The following is a 19,587-nucleotide window of genomic DNA, read 5'->3' as shown; positions in this document are numbered from 1 at the left end:
TAGTGCGTTCTATTCGTTTATTATTCTGAAATTGTAAGATCGTTGCAGTTTTTATAAAATTATTCCATTTGTATTATTTTATTATGCTCAATTAAGTAACGTTTTTTCAGTTTTCAGTTCTGGCAGAAGTAGGAATTTGAACTTGAAGGAAATCAGCTTCGGCAGTATGCGTTTTGATGCAATTAACTTAGAAATTAATCATTTTTAGGTTTTAATAAGGTTTTAAATGTAATATTTTCTGTTCATTAATATTATTATTAGGGACCGTAATCATTGTGAGTTATAAAAATCACAAAAAAGTTATTATTTTCCGATCGAAAAAATAAAAATCAAAAATAATCATTAATAATATATAACATATATCAACAATATCACTCAATTCATGATTGCGGGCCTTTTTGCAAGGCCCGGGCCCACAAGGGTCTTACGCCCGTACCCGGGCCCGCTCCGGCTTTTGGAAGTCCGCGGAACAAGAAAAACGGAATAATTTGTAAAAAGTTTTCTCAGTTTTTCCTTTCAATTTCAGTGTATTTAATTATTATTATATTATTTATATATATATATATTTATATTTATAAATATATATAAATACCTGCCTGTAGCAGTGGTAAGGAGTTCAATGAAGTCCTTGCAAATGGTCATTACCAAGTACATGCCACGGGTTAACCCACTTTTTACTCATATAACCCCTGTTAACCAACTTGGAAAAATTTGTTCCTGAAGTTTCATCGTCTTCATCAACGAAACCGCCTTGGTTTAATAACCACCTTTCTCGTCTTAAGAACAGGAAATCTAGAGCTTACAAAATGTTTCTTAAGTCCGGAACTTTGTTTCATCAGACAAACTTTCTTTACATTCCCAGTTTATTATTCTTAATAATCATCTTTATAAGCTTTACATCTAGGTCCTTCTATATGTTTGTCGATATGAAACGCAAATCCAGTCTTTTTCCTCCTTCCCTAACTTATAAAAATATTTCCGAATCTTCAGAACAAAGTATTGCTAATCCCTTTGCTTCATTTTTTCAATCAACCTATTCGTCCGATTCATATGATTTAAATTCAACATACCCTTATAAAATTCCGAATATAAACAATATTTACTTAATTCGATCATCTCGATGTTGCTAATGCTCTTTGAACCTTGGATATCTCATTTTCTGCTGGTCCTGATAATGTCCCGAGCTGTGTTCTCAGGTACTGCTCCGATATCCTATGCTACCCTCTTACTACCCTCTTCAATTTATCTTTGGACCTTTCATGGCATCCCAAGAGGAGGAATGAATCCTTTATTATTCCACTTCATAAAGCGGTTCTAAAATACGTATAGAAAACTACCGCGGAATTGCTGAACTTTCTGCGATTCCCAAGCTGCTGGAGAAACTGGTAAGATCGCAACTGCAACATCATTGCAAAAACATAATTTCCTCCACCAGCGTGGTTCTGTCAAGCATCGTTCTGCAACAACCAATCTGCTGGAATTCACTTCGATCTTCCACAAGGGTTATCTAAAACGAATGCAAACCGATGTTGTTTACTCCGATTTTAGCAAAGCTTTCGATTCTGTTCCGATTCTGTCATCGTCTCCTTCTCCGGAAACTTTACCTTATAGGGTTTCCTCCTAATATCATACAGTGGATGACTTCATATCTATCGAATCGTACGCAGCGGGCTTTGTTCAAGAACATCACATCTCATGTTATAAAAGTTACATCTGGTGTTCCGCAAGGCTGTCACTTTGGACCCCTTCTGTTTATCCTCTTTGTTAACGCCTTACCTAGTGTCGTGCTCTGTTTTTCCTTCTCTGACCACTTCCTTCATAGACATCTGCAATTTGACCTTAATGAAGTCTCCTTGTGTCTCCTTGCTCTAATAATCTCCTCTCACTAAACTCTGCACTCAAAGTGCAAGGTTATGATCCTTAATCGTAGCATGCCTCATGTCATCTCGTACTCACTTGGGAATTACTTTTTAGATCGGGTTTCCTTAATAATGATCCTGGAGGTCTTTTCGACCATAAGCTGTCGTTTAATGAAACTATTTCTGTAACAGTTAATAAAGCCAGAGGAGTACTTGCTTTTATCAAGCGCTGGTCAAAAGAGTTTGATGATCCCTTCACCACTAAAACATCCTGGAATATTGTTCATGCGTTTGGAGTTCGCAGTATATGGTTCATCAAAGGAGTATTGAATCAGTGCAAAAGAAGTTTCTTTTATTTGCTTTAAAATATTTAAACTGGGTCTCAGATGGTCTCCTTCCACCATATCCTTGTCGACTAAAGTTATTAGACCTGCCACCATTGCTGATACGTCGTACTTGTGCTGCGGTCATGCTCCTTCATAAAATCATTCTCGGTCAAGTTGAGTCGAGTTTTTTCCTTTCCAAACAGGTCAACCAGGTCCTTCCGACCCCTATGGTTGCCAATTTGCAGATCTAATTTTGCGGATCATGGTCCTTTTCGTGTTATCTGTGAAAATGATAACCTATTGTCACATTTATTATACCCTTGCAGAGGGTATTATAATTTTGGTCAAAAGTGTGCAACGCAGTGAAGGAGACATCTCCGAACCTATAAAGTATATATATTCTTAATCAGGATCACCTCCTGAGTCGATATGAGCATGTCCGTCTGTCCGTCTGTCCGTTTCTACGCAAACTAGTCTCTCAGTTTTAAAGCTATCGAGTTGAAACTTTGCACACACCCTTCTTTCCTTTGCAGGCAGTATATAAGTCGGAACGGCCGGGATCGGTCGACTATATCCTATAGCTGCCATATAACTGATTGATCGGAAATGCCATAACTTTGGTGTTTTTTAAGTTAGAGGGTTGGGACTTTCCACACATGTTATATTTGACCAACATATCTTGTGTGCAAAATTTCATAAGGATCGGCCGACTATATCCTATAGCTGTCATAGAACGATCGAAATTGGCATAACTTTGGTGTTTTTTAAGTTAGAAAGATGGGATTTGGTACAGATTATTCTTTTGGCAAAATAATTCGATATGCCAAATTTCATAAGGATCGGCCCGACTATATACGATCCGCTATATATCTAATAATATAAGATGCGTGGCGCCACCTAGCGGACTGCGACTGAACTGCAAGGGTATATCGACTTCGGCTCCGCCCGAAGTTAGCTTTCCTTTCTTGTTTTCACCTGAATTAACCCTAGATGTAATAAAATGTAAATTGATTGTTTTTCTGTTAGACTAATTTAGCCGTACTCTTAATTATAATTAATTTTATAAATTTTATAAATAACAGTTAATTGTTACATTGAATAAATGTAATATGTGCACTAATAACAATGATGGTCAACGCAATTACATTTCCAACATTTTCATTCAAAAATTGATACGACGGTGGAATTTTCATAAGGATCGGCCAACTATATACGATCCGATATATATAATAATAATAAAAGCTGCTACCTAACTGCAAGGGTATATAAACTTCTCTTTTGTAACTAGTTTTACCATCTGTTCAAAAGACATTGTAAATATGATAAAAAATACACTCTTTAATAATTTAACTGTGGCATACAATAAATATCCGTATTTTTAGTTGCTATATATGTATAAAATCAACATGGGTACTCATCTCACGGTTGAGGTACTTGATTTTCGTAACAGATTTGGTAATTTACATGGTTATTTACAATAAAAAAATATATGTATAAATATTCGTAATAATTCTGTAGACATATCATCACTGGGGTGCGTCGTTCACAACTGTACAGGGCGAAAATTAGTGCAGTTTTGGTTCACAAATCACAAATTAAAAGAAATGGAAATTTTGATCGTATAATTTCACCATTGCATTTTTCTTCAAAATTGTTGGTGGTTCCAAGGCCTTCACTGCGATTTATTCAAGAGTAGTACACTTCCGATTTGCTTTATTCAATTTAATTTTAAAATTGCGAAATAACTTCATGGTCTGACCTCGGCTATGAATTTTGAGAGTTTATCAATCCCAGGGCCACGAATCCCATTATTCATTATTCATTATCATCTTTATAATTAGGCGTTATTCAACACTAATTATCTTTTCAAACACCTGTTGACGTGTTACCGTTAAACGTTTTTTTAACTTAAAAACAGAACAATAACTTTTTTAACTTTCATCTAAAACAATCATAGGATCATAGAATATACGGTGCTTTAGTCCATTTTCCTTTCTTTTTAGTTTTAATATTAATTTAATAAATTAAATATCAAATAATATTAATTAATATAAATTAATATTAAATTTAATATTAATGCGTTCAATGGAAATTAAGAGCACCTTTACTTCAGTTAACTGGACTAACTAACGGTCTATGGACTTATTTTAATATTCCCTACTGATCCCCTGATTGATTTTAGATTGTAGTGACGAAAATTAAATATCTGTTTGCTTTCAAAGGAACTTTTTGTATGAAATGTTAGGTCGAATTACTCTTTGTCGAGATAGTTTCGATACTTGTGTGTTTGGGGATGTGTTCGGATTTTTTAACGATTCCTACCCGTGGGACTGGTAAACTACCAAAATTGGCCGGAGAGCAAGACTGACCAGGCAGGTCCAAAGAGGGTTATCGGAAAAACCAAGCACATCAATTCGCCCCGCCAAACTTGCAACTGTCTTTTCCGTTTCCCATTTGTAAAGAGTTGAGTTTTCAGCAACTGCTAGCTGGCCCGATTCTGTAGACGGGCACACCGGGGGCATCCCTGTACATTCCGGCTCCGAGTCCGGTACTTCCAGCAGCCGTAATGAAAGCAGGATCCGCACCTATCGCAGCGTTGAACTTTCCTCTGCCAGGGATATATGAGGTCTTCACTTTTGCACTCCTCGCAGACGAAAGCCCGACCCGAACAGAGCTGGTAATAAAAAGTGTAGTTATTTATTTGGACTTTATTTTGTTAAATTTGAGTTTTAGTTAAGATTAATTTTGACTTGGCTGAGAAGTCCTTTGCTTTTTTGTTCCTTTGCCATTTTTGGGAAGGAGAAGCTTGCTCAAAAAACGATTCATAAAATAGTCCCGACTGCTAATAATCCCGAAATCTAAACTAACCTTCCCAACTATCCCTAGTGAATTCAAACATTTTAGTTAACTTTTAGCAAATATATAAGCTCCAACCAGATTAATTTTAACTTGGCTTTAATCGTGTAGGAATAGGGCAAAGAAACAATAAGAAATAAATATTGTATGGCATTTGTTTTAAAACATTTTTTAAGCCTTTTAAGCCCTGTCCAGCCTTATTACACGAAAATCTTAAGGGGGTATTCTAGTCTAGAGGCTCGAATTTCAACAATTAATAAACAAAATCAATAGATATTTAGCGGGGGGAAAGAGAGCGGGTCCTCGTCGCCAGAATTTCTACTCTTCACTTCATTGGAAAAATAAAACAATGATAGGTTTTTAATGAAAACTCTTTTTCTGAAAGGTTGCTTTTTCACTCATTTTTCAATTTTGTCGAATTCTTTAAAAATATTATAAATTTCAAATTTTTATATTTTATGGGTTCAAGTGATAACGATATGTTTGAAAAATATTCAATGCCAAATTTCAATTAAATCGACTAATTAGAACTTGAGACATTATGGCTACCGGATAAAAAAAAGTAGTTTCGAGAAAAACGAGTTTAAAGTTTAAAACACAATTTCTGTAAAGATTTACTAAACCAGCTGAACCTGCAATAGATACGTTTTGAACATAGAAACAGTTTTAGATAGCCATTTTTAAAAATATGAGATTAAAAACTCTTTTTTAATTGAAGAACATCTCGTTTAACTAACTATAATAAATTCAATAAAATGATTTCGAGTTTTCCCTTTAATCAAAAATTAAAACATGGTATGATCTACTGATTTCAATAAGAAAATAAAAATCTTCCAAAAGAAAGTGTTTGGGGAAAAATCATAGAAGACCAAAAATTAATGTAGAAAATCGGAGATTTAAACTTTGTATGAGTATTCCAAAGATATGGTAACTGCTATGTACCATTTTAACAATTTAGTTGGTATAAATACATTTTAAAAATGAAATGTACTGACAATAATTATGGTCATGGCAATAACACGGCCTAAATAATTCAATATATGGTAGAATTTTATCAGTTTCTTCTCTTTTGTTCTGGACTGTGGTTTAGGGGACCCTAAAGGTTATGGAACAGTTAAACTTTTTTGTGGAGGAAAAAAAAATTAGAAATAGTCGGCCTGTGCTATCAAATCTATCGAATTATGAAAACAAAAATTGTAGATTTTTTTAAATTTCTAGACTAGAATACCCCCTTAAATCTATTTAAAACTTATTGTCGACGCATTATTCACTTAACCATATATGGTGGCCAAGATATACGACCTGGCAACAAGTTAAGCATTCGCGGTAAAAATAAATAAGCAATCGAAGTATTCTTACCACACAACTTTGGACATGATGTTCGCTGAGGACGACCAGCTCCTTTATGGACCGGCCCATGCTTTTGTTTTGCACGTCGACAAAATCGCACATGGACCACATGTCCGGATCCTGGGTTATGTGCTCTGGAATGGCATTGAAGAAGGCCTGCTCTCTGTGGAGGAAGACAGGTATATGGGATGTTATCCTCGGGTATGTGATTTTTAAAGTGGCGTGATTTATGTGATTCTTTATAGACATCTAGCCGTTTATGGCTTGTGAAATTTGTGTGACTTTTATGGGTTTTTTATGGCTATGTAATGGTTAGCTCTTAGCAATTAAACGGATTTAAAGGAGCGCTCATCATAGTTTCGAAGACATAGTTTATAAACCGACTTAAATCAGAGCTGGCCAAGAGCCGTCGCAGCAAATAGACGTAAATTTGCAGACGAGCTTTTCACAGAGAGAAATCTTCAAAATTTAATAAAGTAACGCAGAACAATGCGACATAGATCTGTGGATCTGCTCCGAAGAGCTGAGAGCGACTGACCCGTAACTCATTCATCACATCCCACTAAAGTGTGGGATGGCCAGCTCTGCTGCAATACATCTTCGTAGTTAACAAGTTACAATTAAAACGTCCATAAAAAACACCTCCTCCATCTCGTAACAATAAGCCTACCTCACGGCGAACCGACAATTCGATATGAAGCCCTTAACGGCCTGAAGCTGGACCCTCCTCCTTCTGGCCTTGGCCAGCTCCTTCTGCTTGTACAACTGCTCGTTCAGGTCCGGAACATGGAAGAGTGGAAAGCCGTACATCTGCTCGATGAGCTTGTAGGCGAACGAGCACACCGGATAGCAGCGGAAGTCCCAGGAGCGTAGAATCTTAGCGGGAATGGCCGATATTTGGTTCCGGTGGCAGCCGGTGCAGAGATATTTTCCCAGATAGTTGCAATAGCGATAGTGCTGCTGCAGATGCTTTGCCACACGCATGCCGCAGCCGGCACAGCGCTGATTCTGCTTTTCCAGCACCTTGGCGCGACTCTCCACCGGGTGTTCCGTGAATATGATCTGCTGACGCGGTGGGGCCCAGCTGGAAGTACCCCGGGTCAGACTGCCAGCAGCTGGCTGCTGATCCTGATCCAGTTTCGGTAGCGCCGGCATGGGCAGCAGCTTCTGCGGCGCCTCCTGCTCGGATACCAGCCACTTCAGGTGGCCTAACTTAGGCAGCTGTTGCTCGTTGAAGCGGGAAATCAATTGTAGGCCAACAGCCTCGGCGCTATGGTTCTCGACGTCACCGGCAATGGGCTGGACATAGGGCATTAGACTGGGCTCCGTGCGATTTGGTTGGAGGCTGGCCGGCTTGGCTGACAGTTTGCGGCTCCACTTCACGTGCTCGATGGCCGCGATGCAGGCCTCCGAGATCCGGAAGTGGGCGTTCTCCTTTTCCAACTGCGTGTTATTGTGCGTTTGACGGGACATCTGCAGGAAGGATGCCAGCGACTGCTGGTCCATTTTGTCGCTGCTCGGCGTAATGCTCACTGAACTGGAGGCTGTGGTTGAGCTGGTGGCAGTGGTGGTGCTGCCTTCTGGTCTTTGTATGTCCCAGGGCGCTGTGGAAGCGGCGGAGGCAGCGGCGGAGGCCGCGCTGCAGGTGGAGTAACAAGTGGCAGAGGTGGTGGCCTCGTCCAGCATGCTGACACCCTCGAAGAGGGTTTGGTGTTTCTTCAGTTTCCTGCCATTAACCGGCAGGAAGTTGTCCAATATACCGTCGCCGTCGCCCCCACTGGCGTTCAGGTCCTCGCCCAAGCCCCGCTGGAACCAACTGGTATAGACGGGCGGGGAGGCAAAGAAGCTGCCTAAGAAACTGCCAAATGGGGAGGAGGATCCGCGGGGCTGGTCCACCGGCTTCTTTTCCTCCCTTTCCGGCGGGGACTCCGTCAGCGTTTGGTCCGTCCAGATCTTAATGTCATCACAGTTGATCAGCTGAATCCGCTTGGGGCTGCCGCCGGAAGAGCAGGAGCTGGGCGATGGGACGTCCAAGAACTGGCTACGCGGACTGCTGAACGTCTGGCAGCGGCGTCTGTTGGACAATCTCTCCAGGTCAGGGTCCCTTGCCTGCTCCTGGCTGAGATTCGGCAGGCTTTTCAGGCGCCTCAGGTAGTTCCTCTTCTGGGTTATCTCCTCCGGCACGGCTTGCAGCTTGGGCGAAATACTAAAGTTCGGCTGCGAGCAGGTGCGTCGGTGGCGCATCTGACACCTGACCTCCAGCTGGCCCAGCAGGCCGCTTTGGTTCAGCTGCACCGCCGTGAGACACACAAACAGCGACGTCGCCTCGCCCGAGTGACGCAAGAAAGCCTCCTCCGTGGGATAGTAGAAGTCCATCAGCTCCGGGTCGGCCACCAGGGTTTGGAGGCACTGCGACAGGCAATGGCCGCGCAGGCTGCGCTCCGTCCACTCCATCAAGAAGGCCTCCACCGCATCAGCACTGGTGTTATGGTTGGGAGTGGGGTTCCCCTGGAGCCTGGTCTCGGCTTGTTGTCCGGCACTCGCCAGCAGGAACTCAAAGTCATCCGACAGACGCTGCAGCTCCACAGGCTCCAACTGAAAACAAAAAGGCTATAGTTCTCAGCAACACAGTGAAGGAGTCATCTCCGACCCCATAAAGTATATATATTCTTGATCAGGATCACCTGTTTCTAAGCAAGCTAGTCTCCCAGTTTTAAAGCCATCGACTAATATAAGATGCTTCCATAACTGCAAAGTAGTCGGCTCCGCCCTTTCCTTTCTTGATTTATAAATTTTTTTACTACTTAAATATTGATTAAGGATTAACTTAAGGAGTGTGTGGGAATAACTTTTGGGAAAGTTAAGATCATTTGAAGGGTTACTCCTTTTCTACCACGAACAATAAGTTCATGTTTTTGGGTTTGTAAAGGTTCCACTTTTCGATGTAACCCGGAAAGGAATCATCTCCGACCCCAAAAGGTATATACTCTTGATCAGCAGTAACAGCCGAGTCTATATAGCCGAGTCCGTCTGGCCGTATGAACGCGTGGATCTCGGAGACTATACGAATTAGAGCTATAAGATTGAAAAATCTAAATGCAAATGTAGACTTCTGTAACACCCATGCAGATCCAGTTTGTTCCAAATTATTGGCATCCAAAAATGGCATATTTCAGTAGCGCTAGTTCAGGAAACTATTGTGTATTGTATATACATAGGTTTGATGCCAAACTATTTTTGTAGCTAGTTTATATCTGAGGAATAAATCTCAGCCAAATCGGACCATTTTTAGAGGTGATTCGCATTGAAGCATTTTTCTTTTGAGTTCTTTATTGCCAAACACATAAAAGTATGCAACACAAATTTTTTTTTGGGTAATCTATACTTTTGGTGGAAAAGATCAGTATCGGGTATTATATAGTCCGGGAACTCGACTACTTGCCATTCCTGTTTCACTTATGTATGTATATTTTTATACCCTTGCAGAGGGTATTATAATTTTGGTCAAAAGTGTGCAACGCAGTAAAGGAGACATCTCCAACCTCAAAAAGTATATTTATTTTTGATCAGGATCACCTTCTGAGTCGATATAAGCAAGTCGATTTCTACGCAAACTAGTCTCTTAGTTTAAAACTTTGCACACATCCATCTTTTGTTTGCAGGCAGTATATATGTAAGTCGGAACGGGCGGGATCGGTCGACTATATCCTATAGTTGCGATAAAACTGAACGATCGGAAATGGCACCACCTTTATTTAAAGAGGCTTGGAACTATTGGATACAGTTGCTCGATTTGGCTTAAAAGTTTTCACAGAAATTCAAGTTTGTGCTTAAAAGGCGTTGTTCACTTTCAAAGAAGTTGGGTTTCCGTATTCTTTTCTGTGAAAACTAAGCGATATCCTATATGCTTATGTAATTTTAGAAAATTCTCAAAGATTCTGCATTTGAGATCTTATTGTAAAGTTTCAGCGCGATAGCAGTTAAGTTGAGAATGTAAGAGGCATAGAACTGAAAATCGGGAGAAAAACACAGACTTATATTGCAGACGAATTATTTTCTTCAGTGTATGGATGTGTACTAAATAAAATCACATGTAATCGATGTATCCCAACCCCTCATTACTGAGATTTACGACCCAATAGGTTATTTCTTATCGAGCAATTCTGATATGATAATCTGTTCCGCTTTCTTTATATCGTTTGAGCTTTTCAAGATGTCCTTTTGAAGAAGGTTCAAGGTTTCAAGAAGGTTTGACTCTAAACCTCATAGACAGAGCGCTGATGGCGTCTTTTAATCTAAATTCTATTGTAAGTTGTGGAATTTTGGCTTATTTTGATCTGGGTTTTTTGTTTTGTGTCACAATTTAATTAATTAATAATCACCTAATCGCCAAAGCTTAATTAGTATTAAAAAGAATACGCCGGATGATGGTTTCAACAAAATATTGTTTATACTTTATGCTTTAAACAAATTGCTTCAATTGCTTACAAGTTTTTTAGGATTGTATAGAAAAATAAATGACAAAAACAGAAAAAGTCCCTTTACTCATATTTTTATACATGATTATGTAAAAAATATACATACCCCATACCCACACACAATTTAATTAGCTTTTCAAAGTATAGGATCTCGAAAAAAATGTAACTTTTGTATGTTTCGGAACTAGAATCGGAAACAACCCAGTGGGGAAGTAGAATCAAAAGTAATTCCTCTAAAAATCCTACTTTTCCTTCCTTTTAGATCTATCGCTTATGGTATCTGAGCGCCACAAGTTCATAAATCCTTAGAAGCTGATGCTCAACGATTTATGTATTTCAGGAGGTCGGAGATGATATATACATATATACATTTTATTCATTTGAGTTCTACTAGTACCGTGTATAACAAATCTTGAAATCTGAGACCAGAGCTAGGGGATATTCGCAAAAGGATGATACAATTATACTGACTTCCTAATGATCTTTCATGATTTTTTGCACCTGTGATTTCCATCATTGACTGGAAACGTGTCTTAGTTTCAATTTCTTCAAATCTGTTATTGTTTTCTGTGGTATCTGACTTCTGGCGATGACAATCTGGGGTTTATACAAGAAAGGAAAGCTGATATACCCTTCCAGTTGGGTAGCAGCTTATATTATTATATATATATATAAATATATATTGACCAAACAAGGGTATAAAGAGTAGAGTTTTAAGTTTAAAAGTAGTGCCTATAGAATGTTCCCCCTCCTAAAATTAACTCTTGTTTATTTAGAAAGCCACCATGAATCGGGTTACCTCCAGGGTATTCTGGCTTCCTCCCATCAGTTCCAAACAAATTTTATCATAATTCTGTTGTATAATTTAGTCCGATTTCATAACTTCCTCGCAGTAACCCAAACATATCATTGCTAGCCATTGCTGACTAAGACTTCCAGGGTATTTCTTGATTATCAGTGTCGGGATCAGAGTCCCCCACTCCCCGTCTCGCTCTCACTCGCTCACCATTCCGTGCCTGAGGACGCGGGTGCAGCTTTGGGTCAGCAGCTGTTGTCCGTCCGTCGATTTGGCCCGGAACCAGAAGTTGGTGGCCCTCCGCAGCTCCGCCAGCAGGGAGTTTCTGGCCAGCTGGTGTTGCTGCTTCTCCAGGCGGATACTTCGCAGTTGGGGCTCCGCTGCTGACGCCACTGCCTCCTCTGCAGCGACGAAGGGGAGCGTGGCCATTGCGTGTAGATGATCACAGTCGAGGGGGGCGATGTGGCGTGGTAAGCATTTTTGCAACTTGAGCGACGATCCTTGTAGGCGATGGTGCGAATTATTGAGTTCTATTTATCATTTTCCCGTTGGCTGTTCTACTTTTCGTGTAATTTGTTGTGAGTGACGGACTGAAGATGGGTATTGTCATGGGAAACGTCAACGGTCTTACTCACAAGTCAGCTGTTTGCCTAGGGATGGTCACTTTAGCCTTACATGTAGCTATCGATTTTTTGTGTAGAATGTAATGGCGCCAAGTTTGATCGTGTAAAATTGTGTAAAGTACGGAGTGGTTGAAATTCTGTAATCCTACACATTTATCCCTTATCTTAATAAATATTAATATATTATTTTCTACATAAACGAACAAAACCATTATATTATTGTATAAATGTAAATATTCTTATTTCTATTTAGGACTTTAAAGATATAAGTGTATGTATACAACGGTAAAACTATATGCACAAACATTTTAAGTTAATCATTATGGCATTACAAAATTATTTTTAACTGAAATTTATTTTGCGTTGAATAATTATTTTTCGAAATATTTCTTGCTTTAAATGTTTTCTATATACTTAAAATTAGGTATTAGTGAAGAACTTAATTCTCCTTTTTAGTTATAGTAAAAATTATCGAAAGACTTAATATTGTATTTTAAAATTAACGTTTTATTAAGATTAGTAAACAAAATTGATTCTTGATATATAAATTGATAATCATAATGTCCTTAATATATACAAATTATTATCTCCTTATGTATGATTTTATGAAATGGTTTTTGGAAGTATTTAAACGAGGTCTTGGGACTATAAAACTGAAGTTTTATGTATTTTTTATCTTTATCTTATCTGTTATCTTTTAATATTACTATTCAAAAAAATAAAAAATAAATAAAAAATTTTATTGGATTATTTCAAATTATGGATATATATTGTATTTTCTTACAGTGTTAAATAGGCTCCCCCTAGATGGCGTTACGGAACCGTTATTTGAAACTGGCTTTCCGTTCTGACCGCCAGGTGGCGCCACTCGCCACCTGCTGTTCCCACTATTTCCGCACGCTGTGTGGGCGTTGCCATCCACAAGATAGCGTCCACAGCTGCCATTGGCTAAACTGTGGTGGCCTGCGCAGCGGCGTCTCCAAAATGTCAAATATTCGCCACGCCTCTAGCTCCATAGTGTGCCGCTTCTCTGCTTCTTCTTTGCACTGGAAGGTGTCCAATGTGCGTGCGCCGACACTGACTGCGCTGCCAACGTTGCTGCTGCCTCTTCTGGCGCTGCGGCTGCTGTTCCCCATTTTGTGTTTGTATGCGTGTATGCGTGAGGGTGTATGTGTGTGTGATTTTGTTTATTTGTGCGTTTGTTTGTTTGTTTGTGCTTCGTTTGTCGTATAAGTGATGAGTCAATTAACCCAACATTCCTGGAGGCCACATATTGCTTTAATTAAACAGACAAACAAAATTGCAACAACAGCAGCGCGGCAACAACAAATTGCACTACTTTTGCCACCATAGCTGCTACTTCGGTATCTCTTCTTCTTACTTAGCCAATACTACAGCACAGCCCCCAACCCCAACCCCGCCCCTGCCCCTCTCGTCCTCTCTCCACGAAAAGGTTTTGCATTTTGTGACTTTTCGGGGCCCAGTTAAATGGCAAATAAATATTTGCATTTATTTTCACACACACACACACACACACACGTGCACACGGTTACACACATACCATAGCAACCTTGAAACAATAGCAAGAAGCAGCACACACAGACACATCCACATTCAGCTCCACTGGCTCTTAATTAAACTTTAATTACTTGTAATTAATAAAGTTGATTGATTTGGCGTCCATAAAATAAACGCACTCTATTTTATTTTTCCATTTGCCAATGAGCTGTTGCCATGACGGCCATTTCTGTAAATAAGGCTCTTAACGGTAATATACTGACGGAATATTTTCGGCTAATATGTATGTATATTTGGTAAAACAAAGGACAAAGGAAAGGGCTTAAAGTGTTTTTTTTTTTTAAACAATAAAAAAAGCCCACAGGCTTTATAATACTCTCGATTCATTGATTCATATTTATTATATAATTTACTGTTTTTAAATACTTGAAAATAGCAGATTTTTCGCCAAGTTTCAAAATAACTCAAAATAAGCCAATAATACTGAAAATCATTTTAAAAACATAAATAGGTATAGGGTTTTAGGATGTACATATACAACTAGTCAACAATAAGGTTTATAAATAAATAGATCACTCAATGTTAATAACTTTAGTAATCATAAGGGGTTCAATAATGACAGTTTTAAATAAATCCAATTTTTTTCAAACAAAAACACAAAATCTGATGTCAGTATGAAGTCCGTAATGCCTACTCTATAATTTCTAAAGCAGAAATATGAATATTTTAATAATTTTATAAATTATTTATATTTATATTAGATTAAACATTCAGCATAAAATAAATGCCTGTGTTTTCGTAAATTTGTATATATTTGATAAAATATACATATATTTATTTTTAACTTTTGTTCAATTACTTTCAGTTTTAATTTTTTTTAACTTACATTCATACGATATTTAGTAGAAAAATACACTGTTTTTTTATAAGAATTTTTCAATGAGGATGAATCCTTGGAATTCGCCTCCAAAACTTTGTTAACCTAATAAGCGAAAAATGTGCTGCATACATTTGGGGATCCAACTGCCAACTCCCAGATTCCAGCTTTTTGTTTTCGCAAATAATTAGAGAAAAGATGGAATGATTCCCTCTCAAAGGATTTTAATTGCTGAAAAGAAGGCTTATCTCGGAACGAGTCCGGGCCAAATCCCATTGCCAGATTGTGAAAAGATGTCTATGAGTCTAGACAATCGGGCCAAAAGGATTGTTGGCCATAACGAATCGGAAGTTAACCTGGCTTAAAAGGTTCCAATTCGCTTTTCAAATGTGCAGTTTTAGTTGTTCCAACAGCCTAGCATTTTTTGTTAAATTGTTTGGACTCTCGATTTTATCTTAAGCAATAAAAAATTGCAATATTTAAAATTTTTTTCTTCATTTTTTTGCCAGGTTTTAACTAAGTTTTAACTTAGTTTTTAACGTAAGTATTTCAAGAAACAAATAGTAAATATAAAGATTTTGAAACCAATATTCTTAGTAATTTAAAATTTTTTTACTTAAAAATTACTACAAAAATTACCCATTAAAAAGCGAATACTCTAAATTGCAGTCTAATACTTGGTTTTTTTTATATATTTTTTTTAACGGAAGGAAAGAATTTAATACAAAAATACCTACTATTTTTTGCTTTAAATAAAAAGGATAGAAGGAAAAATTTAATGAAAAAAAGAATAAATATAAAAAAGTTCCTAAGAAGCGTTTTCATTAAATCAGTTTAAATACAGTAATTTTAATACTTATTTTTAAATTGGAAATTACAATTTTAAAAGTACTCCTTACTAAGATACTTAGTAACGAAATTCCATTAAAATAAAGTTTAAAAATATACTTGAGGACTCTATACTTTGTGTACTTTGTTCTGATTAATTTAAAAATAAATATTATTAATAATAGATCATTAAAAAAGAAATATCCCGAAAAATTGGTATTCGGAGTCTTTAAGAATTTGTCCAATCTTCGTCAAAATATTGATGGCCAAAAGTGATGAGTGGCAAGACTCTGAAAATAGCCGTTTAGACAAATAGCCGACTTGAGGAGGACTTACTATCAACTCGGTGGCGAAACATTTTCCATTTTCCGGCGACAATTGGCCGACTACGGGAGGGACAATGGCCAAAATGGGAACCGCAACATATGCAGCCAGGACACAAAGGATCGGACAGTGGGGATTACTTGTATATATAGAAGATATAGATTCCTGAACAGGAATCTGAGGGTAGAGCAGGAGGTGGGGGGGAGGACAGGGGCGGGGGGCATGCAAATTGTTGCGGCAAAAAGCAATTGAAAGGACCGAGGACGAAACAAAGGCGGAGAACACAACCAGAAATAGAAATTGAACCGGATCGTCCTCTCCCTTTCCATTCGACAGCATGCCGTCTCCCTCTCTTGGCATTTTCCAAAATTTCAACACAAAAACGGACAATGGGCAACACGGAACAATGGCCAGAAACTGAAAACAAATTTTGCATGCTAAATGCAACAAACAAAATAGTATCTCGAATGCGAATATTGCATTCAATAAAGGATTTCCACTTCAATTTTGCCAGGCATCAGGCACCCAGACGTCGAGGCATTGAGGCATCCAGGCATCCTGGCACAGGACAATGCCGAAATGCCAAAAATGCTAAATGGGTAAATAACCAAACAAGACACAAAGTGCCAAACAAATGCCAATGAAATGTATCTGAAAAGCGAGTTTCTGCTTCTACATCTCCGGTATCTCCGGAAAACTTCAAATGAAATCTATTTTTCAAATAAGTCCTTGGAACAAAAATAAACTTAAAAACATAAATCCATAGCACGATTGATTTTGTTGTCATTTGACAAGAGAAAATATTACCTATATGATATTAATTATGAACACTTAAAAATTACATTTAAATAATACGAACAGTGTGTTATGTTATATTGAAATTATATAAGTTGAAAAATTTATATTTTTTAAGCGCCTATCTTTCATATCATTTTAAAATGTTTAAAAACACAAAATAAAGACGGACCTAAATTTGGATTTGTATTGGGTCTTGATCCTTATTTCAGTACCCAACTAATTTCTTTTATTATTTATTAGAAGAGACTCAATAATATTTAATGCCATTGCAGGGGGTAAATAATAAAACATTTATTTTTAATAAATTATTTAAAATATTCTATTATTTTATATAACCATAAATAAATTTTTCTGAATTTTTGGTTCTGTTTTGATATAAAAAACTTATTAAAATGTTTGTAATGGGCTGCAAAATGAAATATAAGTTACCATTTGGCTTTTAAATAATATGAGTGTGTTGTTTAATGCAAATAAATACAATTGCAAATATCTCGAATTTGTAATATATAAATAGATAGAAAAAGATAAATCAAATAAAAAAATGAAAAAAACAAAAGCTTTAGCCAAAAATAAATGGCTATATTTTCGTAAATTTGTATATATTTTATTAAATATATATTTATTTTTAACTTTTTAATAATTACTTAATTACTTAATAAATTATTTAAAATAATATCCACCAAAAATTTCCTAATATTTTATATAATTTTAAACATATTTTAGTTATAAACAAAGTTTCTGAATTTTTGCTACTGCTTCGATATAAAAAACTTATTAAAATGTTTGTAAAAGATATAGATATTAGATACAATTTTGGCTTTTATATAATATGACTGTGTTGTTCTCTAAATAAATAAACATAAAGTTTCTTGTATGTTGAATCTTAGAAATTAGAAGAAAAAATAAAAATCGAAAAAGATAAATCGAATAATACACTCAAAGAAAAAAATGGAAAAGACAGATGCTTAGATACAGGAATACAAACACATACATATACAGATGCATGGATACAAATCAACAGATACAAATAAATAGATACAGATGCATCGGTTGATCGACTTGTGACTTAACGCAGCTCGGGCGTTTGGAATGCAATTTAGCGAACCTTGCAAATCTCACAACAAAGAGCGGAAAACACAAAAAAATTTCAAAAAAGAATGAAAATGAAATTGAATGCAGGGAAAAGAAGAGATGCGGAAATTCGGGATGTGAGAGGGCAATCATAAAATAAATATGTAAGTGCCTCTCGTCCTGAGTCCTTTATTTATTCGAGCCATTCAGAAACGAATGTAAATAGAGGAGAGCAAAACAAAAGACTGGAGAAAAGGATAAAAACAAAAAATGAAAGAAATAAATAAAAATTGGAGAGGATGGAGGCCGGGGAATCGAAAAAATCGAAAAGGATGAGGCCCCGTCAAAGTCAAAGTCCTTTGAAGATATTTGATACAAATTGAAAGCGATGATCTGGAAACGTCGAGTCCCCGAAAGACGAAGATACGAGGCTAAAAGTCGGGGGACTTTAATTCGCCAGATCGATTGCGGTAGTTGATCTTTGGAACGTAATTTGTTCGATTGCTTCCTAAGGATGCAGCTCGGCTGGCGGGTCTGGGTCTGGGTCTGGGTCTGGGGTTGGGGGCTATTGGATCCAGATTCCCGACTCTACACTCCACACTCCGGACTGCAGACTCCAGGGTTCCATGCAGATGGAGTTTGATTCGAATTAGCCAAGCGTGGCTGAACTGGATGAGTGAACTCTGAGGCGATGCGATGCGGTGGCATTTGCGATTACTGCTCCATTGATAAGTTAAAAGAGTTGTGGGAATTATGAATGGAGATAGAGGAATATATTTATGCATGTATGAGCCAGGGATGCACAATTGATATGCCTTTGTGTATAGGGCTTTAGGTTTTTGGGAGTGTACAGAATGAAAAGGCTTCATAATAATTTCAAATAAATTCTTTTAATGATGCAATATAACATTAGAAGAATATAAATAATTATCTGCGCTTCAGAACCTCTTCAGAATTTTATTTTGTCTCAAGAAATCAAACACACAGCTCAATATAAAAGTGTAATTAACTTCCCTAAGCATTAAAAATATTTCAAAAGCCCCCCTCGTATAATATTTATGGGCATTTGATCAGGCATCACGAATAAAAATCATTCGCCATCTGCAGACTCTATCCCCCCCTACGATTTCACCTCTCATTTTTTATAACTTCCGCTCCTTGCGAACAAAAAATTGCATTAGAAAAATCGTTTTGGGCGCGCATGTGTCCTGCGCCCTATGTCCTTTGACCCTTATTCACCCCACCCCTCTTCCTGGCTACACTTCCTCCTCCACCTCCTCTCCATCTATTTTTTTATTCGTTCCCGATTTGGTGTATCGTTCTTTTTTGTTTTTTGCACGTCGCACGCCGCCCGCGACGAATTTAATCTGCCCGTCCCTGTCTCACTCGAATTTTGGGTTCTTCTTCGTTCCAAACTACCTTGACTTCCTCTCCTCGTTATTTTCGTCACCTAGGGGATCCCACCTCTCCCATCCAGCCATTGTCCTCTCTCAGTTGGACGGCTCTCCTTTGCACCATGGGAAATTGGAACACTTTTCCTGGCACTAATAAATTGCTCTCGAATACTTTTATTTTTTTAATTGTGAGGCCTTCAAGCACTGAAATAAATTCTCCTTCCTCTTAAAATTTAGAGGAAATTATACGTATTTTATACATATGTATATCTGCATTAGTTTTAGGTTTATTTTTTTCTGTTTTTGGTTTAACATTTTCTTTAAAATTTTTCATTATTAAAATACAATATATGGTGCGTTAGAAAAAGGAATTAAACATTTTTTTTTTTCGTTTTTGGGAAAACTTTTTTTCTTTATTTAAATTTATATTAGGCTTTTTTGTACTTCTTACTTTTAGTTCATTCCTAAAGTGTATTGTAATCTAAATGT

General features: G+C 37.4%; 1 protein-coding gene across 2 annotated transcripts; it reads right to left on the bottom strand.

Moving 5' to 3' along the window:
- Positions 1-3,503: 3,503 nt before the first annotated feature.
- LOC6504966 (run domain Beclin-1-interacting and cysteine-rich domain-containing protein) lies at positions 3,504-12,322 on the bottom strand. Of its 2 annotated transcripts, none has more exons than XM_014904743.3 (4): positions 11,669-12,322; positions 7,062-8,986; positions 6,401-6,554; positions 3,504-4,859 (listed from the first exon to the last, which is right to left on the bottom strand). In XM_014904743.3, exons 1-4 carry the CDS (start codon positions 11,693-11,695, stop codon positions 4,668-4,670), a joined length of 2,298 nt encoding a protein of 765 aa, XP_014760229.1. In that variant the 5' UTR covers positions 11,696-12,322; the 3' UTR covers positions 3,504-4,667. The 2 variants fall into 2 exon arrangements, with proteins under 2 accessions (XP_014760229.1, XP_001965721.1); XM_001965685.4 differs by having other exon boundaries at positions 11,876-12,321.
- Between the last annotated feature and the right edge of the window lie 7,265 nt (positions 12,323-19,587).

This window comes from Drosophila ananassae, chromosome XR (genome assembly GCF_017639315.1).
Source record: "Drosophila ananassae strain 14024-0371.13 chromosome XR, ASM1763931v2, whole genome shotgun sequence".
Taxonomy (NCBI): domain Eukaryota; kingdom Metazoa; phylum Arthropoda; class Insecta; order Diptera; family Drosophilidae; genus Drosophila; species Drosophila ananassae.
Note: the sequence above shows the minus strand (reverse complement) of the source record. Positions and strands in the feature narration are given on the sequence as shown.